Below are 9,355 nucleotides of genomic sequence, written 5' to 3'. Positions count from 1 at the left end.
GAGGAGGAAGTCTACGGCGATTTATCTTAATGGTAGCCACGTTAATTGCGAGGCAAATTGCGACACTCGGGTAAAACTCGCCGTCGCGGCGGTGGCGGCGCCGGCGCCGGCTCTATCGTCGAAATCTTGCCGCGCGCTCTCGAGGCTTCTCGGCGTTCGTACTCGAGACTGACCGCGAATTACACAGTCCGCGCACGGCGCTTTTGTTTGATTTTGCGTTTGCAGCAGATGCGCGGCCGCGCCGGCTCTCGAAGCGAATGTCCTCGGAGCGAACGGTCCGCGCTCACGGAGACGTGCTCAAGAGGGCGACTCGGTACTCTGGAAGTTCCACGCGTTCGCGTCGTCATACCACGCGCCGACTAATTTACTTATTTGCATTGAATTCCGCGCTCTGGTGCGCTGAATTCTCGGCGGAATAAAACGTTCGTCGCGTGGCGCCCCGTGAGAAAAAAGAGAGAGAGAGAGAGAGAGAGAGAGAGAGAGAGAGAGAGAGAATGTTCGTCGAGGGACGCTCCACGACGCGAACCGCCGCGCAGGCCAACTTTTTTCGTCGCTAATTAACCAGCGTTCTTTTACTTATCTCACTTTCATGGCACAGAGAAACTTCTTTCTAGCCGCGATCCTTCGATCGGAAGATCCTCGACGGTAGTCGAGGCGTAAAACGACGAGGATTCGCCGCTGCGGCGAAATTCGCGCCGCCACCGTGTGTATATTCTCCCGTGTGTGCACAATCCGCCCGATATGCAAACCCGCGGCGTGCATCTCATTTGCGTTTCGTGACAATTTAGTAATTGCGAGTTAGCACAGTGAAGGGCCTTCCCAGTAGTAGCAATTAGAATGGGAGCGAGACGCTCCAATAATGTCGGGCACTGATTTATCGGACTATTTCCGCTCGGGTGTCTCTATCTGCCGCGGCGCAGCCGCTTCTTTATCAACGGCCTGCGGAATGCGGCGGGGCGTGAGTAAACGGCTTCGTTAGAGGCCCACCGGACCTACCGACCGGAAGAGTCGTTAACCACGGCAGCGAAGTACACGCGAGCAATTTGCATCGACGCCAATTTCGCACGCGCAGCGAAGCAAGCTGCTTCCCATTTGCACCCTGAAATAAATTACGAATAATTATTATCGGACGGCACCTCGCGCTCTGTCGCGCATTATGCACATTCCGTCTCGGCGGCAGCTTCGGAATCGGGAATGGGCTCGCACGCACGCACGCACGCATGCACGCACGCACGCACGCATTACGATTGTATAGCGGTAATCGTTTTATATCGATCTCCGTAATTTCGAATGTACCATCCATTGACCGCGCGCGCTCCTCGTACCTTTCATTTGTTGCGATAAAACGCGCAACATCTGTAACGCGGCGACTCGAATGTACGACCGTCCGGAATTTATCAGGCGCGATGCATCGTAATTTCAACGCGCTAATACGCTACTTCCGCGAACGTGAGCCAGCGCTGGGTGTTATAAATTAATCAATGCGCAACTGGAGCAGCAGCCGGTGAAAAATAAATGTTCGCATTCGATATCGAGGGGAATATCATGCATCTGATTATACAGACTGACGATACGAGGCTGGCGAATAATTAATGGTATTCAAACAACGAATATCAATATTCACTGCTGTTCGATTGATCCGCGCGGGAGAACACGCTATTAGTCACTGGGAAATATTCCTGCAAATTTTTTTTATTTCAATCTATTCCTCTTATATTAAATTGTCCCTTTGCGCGATGCTTCTCCTTCTCTCTCTCTCTCTTTCTCTTTCTCTCTTTCTCTCTCTCCCTCTGAGATCTAAAGTAAACGAGCTGTCAATGGTTCAACTTTTGAGAGAGCCGATACCTTCATCAATTTCTCGTTATTACAACGAGAGCTCGCGACGCCTAAGAAAGAGAGCCTAATTAATAACGTGACAGGGTGACTCTTGCGGATCGTTCTCCCTTCGACGCGTCTCGTTTGACATGCGACTAATAAGAGAAACGTCTGTCTAAGGGACAAGCTAATTCGCCCGAAAGAGTCGCGCGACCCCGAACGTAATCGCCGAAAGAGAATTGCCGAAGGGTAGACAGTAGAGAGTGCTCGTTCACCCCTGTGGGTGCTTTCGTCGACGAAGCCACCCTGTATCGACCCAGCAACGCCCACCCAAAGAGCAACCCCCACCATGGATGACCCCATCCACCAGAGCGACCGGTACCATTTCGTCCAAAAATTCCAGCACAATGCGTCGCTCGCGCACGCCAAGTCTACGCCGGCCACTTTTTATTCGCAGCACGTGAGATCAACGATCCCTCCCTTCCTCCTTTTCCCCTTACCCGTCGAATGTTCGTCGCTAATCCCTTCTTCCCCTCCCCCTTCGAGTCTTCGCAGTGCTGACTGGACAATTTTGCCTGCGCTTTTTTTTCTTCCTTCTCCTCCTCCTCGGGTCTCCGCCGAATCTTGGAGCGGATACAGAACGGAGGTCCGCGATGCGACGCGGTGTCGCGTCCCGATCCGGAGCCGGACGGGGGACATTATCCGCATTACGTCGGTCGGGCGAGAGAACAAGAGCGAGACACGCTCGGACTTGAAGAAATCGGGGATGATTTACAACCGGCATGACAAAGCTGGAGGGGAATAATTCGCGACGCGACTTCGCACGAGTACGCGATGTTATTGTATATAACGAACTCTTTCTCTCTCTCTCTCTCTCTCTCTCTCTCTCTCTCTCTCTCTCTCTCTCTCTCTCTCTCTCTGCTTGCGCGAGAGACGCTTTTTCTTTTCCCCCTCTGAATAACCTCGTGAATCATCCGGCGGAATTTACGGCGTCAGTTGTACATCATCCTACCGTGCTACGGTTGCAAGTAAAAAAATACGAGGGAGCATTATTGGCGAAACCGCCGTCGCCGCCGCCGCTGCTATCGGTCGTATCCCTCGGTTTATCGTACAGACTATTGCCTCCCGCACGATTTTATTCTCCAGACGCGTTGGAGGGATATCTTTCCGCGCACGTACACCGATCCTCGTGTAGCAGCCCGCTGTTGGCATTAGACGGACAAGCGAGAGCGGGTGCGGGCGCGGTTGGGGCTGCGGCTCCTGTATCGTCGGCGGTAAATATCGCCCGTTGTGCATTTCGGAATTTTATTATGACGTACAGTATTCGCCGTAACACACTTTCTCTCGTACCGTATATCTCTCGTGGTACCCAACGAAGATGTACGCGCGCTTGAATTATCTCTGAACGATGACAGGTCTATGCAGCCAGCCAACTAGCCGGCCAACTAGCCGACCAGTTGGCCGCTCGACTAGCCGGCGTTGTGTGCTCACGCGATGCATCTCGCTCACCGCGACATATTTATAGTGGTCGAAACGAACCCCACGTGCCGGTCTAAATTATTTCCAAATAGCGGTGTACCGAGGTCGGAGGAGTTCGGGCCGCCTCCACTTAACTCCGTGTTCTCTGCGCAAATTCCACCAACTCCATGCTCCCCCCCCCTCTCTCTCTCTCTCTCGCTGTCTCTTCGTTCCTCTCTCGCGTGTTCTTCGTCCGTGCGGAAATGGTTTCTCCGCAACTCGCACGATGGAACCGAAACCGACCAGCGGCGATTTTTCCCACCACTTCCGTCCTCCGTCGCAATTTCATCGGCGCTCCGTGTGGCAAGGATGCGCGCACGTGCCAGCGGATAAATATGAAAAACTCGCGGCCTGACGCGTGATGCGAAAATCGATCGCGGGAACGATTGACCGCGGGCCGCGTTTACACGCGGGGATTCGTCATTCACTCGTCAACTGCTTCGACAGCGAGTCCGCTGTCGCATTCGACATGACGAGTATATCCGTCGGACACGTAGCGCAAATATTTTTTTTTTCTTTTTCATTTATTTATTTATGTTTTTTTCGCGGGAAGCGTCGGGAAACAGTGGCTCAAGAAATTCGCGAGCGTGGAATTCTCCGGCGGACTCGTGCGCGTCATAAATCACTTGGCCGCGGTCAGGAAATTAAGTTAAGCGCAACGAGAGACGTCTGAAGGAAAGAAACGAGAACGAAAGAAAGAGAGCGAGCTGATGTTTCCTGCTTTCTCACGAAATTACTTACGTGAAATTTTTATGCACAGCTGCATCGCGGCTTTGACACGTTCGTGCTCGTCGGGATTGGACGGCTGTTTGCGCGGGGAGGAGGTGTGAAAGTAGAGTAGACATTTGTCCGGATTTATTTCAGCGTTGGCTCTCGGCGAAATTAGCGGGCGCGCGGGGTGCGCTAACGACGTCTCCGAAAGAGAGCTCGTTGCGTAGGTGCGAGGTGTCTTTCGTGTACATATGTAAATGAGCGAAATAATATTACCATTGAGCCAGGAACACGCGCGGACCGACCGCCGCGGTCGGTGAATTAAATTATCGATTCCTCTGGGGCGAGAATACCTTTCTGGGATAGAGCGGCGGCGGCGGCGGCGGCGGCGGCGGCGGCGGCGCCGCTCTTATTTCGGAGGGTTCGATATTATCATCGCAGCGGCGCGGTCCTGCCGTCGGTTCCGCGCAATGTCGAGCGCTCGCGGCTACGTACGTACGCTCGCTGCCGCGGTATGCTCGCGGTTACGTTCTTGTTAGACACGCTTTTGGTAGACACGCGCAGGGCACGTGTATCTCCTCGAGATTCAATTCCCCGTCTCTCAGTATCCGGCATCAGCGCTCGGAGCGTGGATCGCTCTCGGGTCTGATCGAACGACCGTGTCACTTGGCGGCGACCCGATGCGGCGAGAGAGTGCATCGTGCTCTCCCGCGAATACAAAAGATCAATGCCGCAGACGTGCGGCAGCGGCAGCGGCGGCGATGGCGATGGCGGCGGCGGCGGCGGCGGCGGCAGCGGCGACGTAGTATCGCTTAATATTGCGCCGGCGCTTTAATTACGCAGCGTTCGCACGGAAGTGACACGTGGCTCGATATTCATCGCGTCGAATAAGTACACTTCCCCCGTCTTCTGCCCTCAAGCGTGCGTGCGACATCGCTCTTGTTAATTTCGCGCGTTGAATGGTCGCGTGGAATTTTTTGGCACACCGCGCTCTCGGTTGCCCTCATAAATATGGCTCTCATCCGTTGGTTGCCGCTGATTTCGGGCCGCACACGTGCGACTGGCACCTCCTCGTTCCCCATCTGATTTTCCTCTCGACGGTCTTTCGTCTGTCTTTTCTCCGTGACGAAGGAGAAAAGAAGAAAAACAACATCCCTCGCGATCAGGTACGTTTTCACCGTTTTCCTCTCTCCTTCTCTTTCTCTCCGCGTTCTCCCGCCGCCGTTCTGCCTCCTCCGATGGGCTCCTGGTTTAATTTCCAACGGCGACGGTGATCGCTCGGGCGGCTCAATGCACAAGTCTTGTCGTCGCGTCTCCGTGCGCGAATTCTGCTAAATTCCTCGCGTCACAATGCGACGGACGCGCACCGCTGCGGCTCTCACCGCGGCATTTCTTTCCCAGCCTTTCCTTCGCTTCTCTTTCTCCAGCTCTGTCTCTTCTCCTTCTCTCTCGCACTTTCTCGCACTTTCTCCCCTTCTCGTCTGTGTTCTCTTTTCCTCAGCTGTCGCGCCCCGGCTTCCCGTGCAAACTCGATCACCGGCGTAACGCTCTGCGAGAAACTTTCCCAGCTTGTGCTCGAGAGTACGAAAGAGTCCCCATGGGATCTTCGACGACGGCTTACACGGAATCCCTTGCCTCTTTATATACTCTCGTCGTTGTTTCGAGGAGTCGACGCGATAACTCGCGTGAGCTACTCAGCTCTCAGCTACCGATGAGGAGATATTCGTATACGATCGCCGCGGCCCTGTTGAAAGCTGTTGAATCGCTCGCTCACTCGCTCGCTCGCCCGTTCAACGTTCGCACGCGCATTCGAGAGAAATATTCGTACATTAACCGGCTAATCGGATCGGTCGATTTGACCTCCGTAATAGTCGAACTTTAGCGGCAGCTACATGCAGACACGCTGCCGGCTTGAGCCGTTAGTACGCAAGAATGCTGCGCCATGGATGTGGCTGCTTGCTCTCTGCAAGCAGTCAGCAACTATTCCCTAGTCCGCCGGTGCACGAAATATACATAGTTCGGATACTTCGCTCGTAAGAATCGGAAGATTCGCCCGGAGAGCGGCCCGCAGGGAAAATTGATGACGCCTGTAGCTCGGGCTTTCCCTCACCGCCTGTAATTATTTTGCTCTCGCCGAAAGGGAAACGGCAGGGAGGGTAGGTGCTGAACACCGCCGGGGATTTTCGACAACCTATATGCATCGTCCGGTGCATGCATACGCATGCACACACATACACACGCGGATGTATACACAGGTACATACACTGTCTCGCCGCCGGTCTCGAGCACGAGATTATTTGACGCTCGCCTCTTCCCGCGCGGTACTAGGACTGTTTTCATGCGTCTCTTTTATTTGTTCATTTATCGTCCGGATATTTGGCTGTTTCGCAGAGTTCACGCCCGTACAATTGATTCACCCGGGCATTCACGCGCGCGACTATTATGTGTGCTAGATCCGTGCTCTCTTTGCGTCTCTTTTTGCGCGACGGCCAGCGACCGACCGGACGGCGGCTGACGGCGGAGTCGACGGCAAAAAATCCGCGTTAAACGCTAGCACGAGCCAGATGTCCAGGGGTTGCGACCGCGGTGGTCGGCGGAGTCGTCGTCGTCGTCGTCGGCCTCGGTATCGGAGACCGCTTCATGGGCAGCCCCCTGCCGCCCTGCTCGTTCTTCACCCATGGCCATTGCAGAGTGCGGATTAGGGTGTTGCGAAAGTCCTCAGAAAAGAGGCAATAAATGTAAAACGTGATCGAATAATAGATCACCTCCAGCAGATTGGCGAGCGCTCGGAACACCTGCAACCAAGTGCGGCGAATTACCAAGTGGACGGAATCATAATTGATGTGAGTCGAAGGATTAGGCGCGGGAATAATCGAGGAGAATCGAACGTGGCGTCGGGCGAATTCGTTCGAATGGCTCGGTTCGCTCGGAAGAAGGCTCGAAAAGGCGGCGGCAGCGCACCGTCCGAAGAAGAAGAGCAGAGTCGAGAGACTCGGAGGAGCAGATTCATCGCTTCCGTTTCGGGGCGCGATTTGATTATGGATTGCGCGAAAGAGGCTAAGGGCAGCGGAGGTACGACGTTTCTTCGCGAATTTCCGCCGGGCACGACCGAGAAAGTCGTAGACGTTACGCAGTACGAAATTTGTCACCTGGTAAGGATAGTGGCTGAGATTACTCTCGCTGAGAGTGACGTTCAAGATAACCATTGGGCTGACGCAGACGAGGAACAGGATACTGGTGCTACCTAAAAGCAGGATGAGCCTTCGCTCCTCGGCGAAAGTTCTGGGATCCTCGTCGTTGCTGACGGTCCTCGATAAAGTCATCCTGCGACGTCGCTCGCAGGATCTCCTGTACACTATCATTATCCTCAGATTGAATCCCGCGAGTAGGATCGTCGGCGCCACTTTAAAAACCACCTCCAGCACCACCTTGTACACCTGAAAATACATTATCGCGCCACACGTCACAGCCTCGTTAAATTGTAACGTGAAGTCAAAGGTAAGGCTTTAAGATCGTAAACAGGATGCATAATTGAATATATAGGACGCCGATCCGCGACCCCGCGGCTTGGATGTCAGATTGTTTTTAGCAGTTTGGGGCTAATGGGACGTCCGGTGCAATTGACACGGACGCTCTTTATCGTTAATTAGTACGGGAGAACTATCTTGTAACGCTACGTAACACTCCGGCCTCGAGATACACGAGACTAGCAGAGAGAGAGAGAGAGAGAGAGAGAGAGAGAGAGAGAGAGAGAGAGAGAGAGAGGGAGAGAGAGGGGGGGAGAGAGAGAGAGAAAGAAAGGAGAGAGACAGCAACGAGAGCCCGCATAAAATGCACAAATTACCTGATAGTACCACGAGTTGAGAAACGACTGATTCTCTCTCTTCTGGTAGATTAGGGGGCTGCCGGGCGCCAGCAGGCAGGTCGTAATTTCATCCCGAAATACGCTCGGCAGATAAACGAGAAATGTAGCCAGTGGTATGAGCACCACTGTTAGGTGAGGAGGTCCACAGAGTGGCCGTGTGTGTTGTCCAGGATGACAGACGCTTACGTAACGCTCCACTGTCAATGCCAGAAGCATCATTACTCCAACCCCTGTGCATACAATTAACCTCTATATCTCTCGAATGCGCTATACGAGTCGACCTTAAAAGCCCTTCCCCCTTCTCACCCTCTCTCTCTTTGTCTCTGTCCCTCTTCGTCACGGTCGCCCGCCCAAACCGTCGCGCGATTTCATAGCCGCGGGGGAAACGAGAAATAAAAGAAAAAAAGGGGAAGAGAGGGAGACAGAGAAGAGCGGACGGCTCTCGCAATTCATCGCGTTTACGCAAAGTGACCTCGCGTACTCGCGCCGTTTGCCCGAGCGGCACCACTTTCAGCTATACATCGGGGCAAACTTCTAATCGCTATCATCGCATCGTAACTTATAAGAGCTCGGCGAGATACGAAGTGGCCAAAGTTTACCGCCGCCGCGCCCGCGCCGCGAGCACGAACTTTCGAGCATCTTCTGTTTCTTTCGGCGCGCACAGTTTTCCGGATAATGCGCGAAGGAAAGAGGGCAGAGATAAATTTATTCCCTCGGTATGGATCACTGTATCAGCTGTATCCGCGAGAGAGAATGGTGAATGGGAGAAGAGTGGTTGTCGTCGCGGTCTCGGCTTTTTTTCCGCTGGTGTGATGCGGAATTTTCTCGTGGCGTTTTGATGGGAAGCAACACCGTCGTCATCATCGTCGTCGTCGTCGTCGTCGTCGTCGTCGTCGTCGTCGTCATCATCGTTGTTGCACTTACCCAGGCAACCGTTACCGAGGAAGAGCTCGAGATGGACATGGTAGAAGGCCTGCGACCAGCTGGTCCATCCTCCCGTTTCTTTATGGATGAGCACCCTGAGCGCGAAGGGGATGCAGAAGAGAATCGCCAGGAGTGCCGCCGCGGAGTAACCTGCAACATAAAGCAGAATCGAATGCGCGGTTAAGCGGGGATAGTCGGATAAGGAAAAATAAGACGGAGCACCGAGCGAGTTAATTCGATTTCATAAACCCGGAACAGCTAGGCGAACGTGGCGCGCGATTCACTTAATCATTCCGTAACTTCTCGGAATATTCCAGCCGCCGGGGAATTTTTCATTCCGCCTCGCCCTCGGGACATCCCCCTACCTCTCTCTGTCTCGCTCTCTTTTTCTCTCCTCTCTCTTTCTCTTGTGCGTGCTCCGTGTTCGTAGGACGACACAAATAGGATTAAATCGCTCTTCAGGATCTATTCCGGGATTCTCGACTGTGTCTCCTTGTCCCTTTTTCGCCTTCTCGACTGCTT

General features: G+C 53.8%; 1 protein-coding gene across 1 annotated transcript; it reads right to left on the bottom strand.

The window, feature by feature from the left end:
• Positions 1-5,702: 5,702 nt before the first annotated feature.
• On the bottom strand, positions 5,703-8,993 carry LOC105186914 (probable G-protein coupled receptor B0563.6; the record flags this gene model as incomplete). Its single annotated transcript, XM_025307446.1, has 4 exons — positions 5,703-6,839; positions 7,194-7,481; positions 7,889-8,139; positions 8,834-8,993. Coding segments are annotated over 4 exons (951 nt in total), but the record flags the coding sequence as incomplete, so codon positions are not given.
• Between the last annotated feature and the right edge of the window lie 362 nt (positions 8,994-9,355).

The sequence above is a fragment of the Harpegnathos saltator genome, unplaced genomic scaffold (genome assembly GCF_003227715.2).
Source record: "Harpegnathos saltator strain DR-91 unplaced genomic scaffold, Hsal_v8.6 scaffold86, whole genome shotgun sequence".
Lineage (NCBI taxonomy): Eukaryota > Metazoa > Arthropoda > Insecta > Hymenoptera > Formicidae > Harpegnathos > Harpegnathos saltator.
This window is presented reverse-complemented; position numbering and strand designations above follow the sequence as displayed.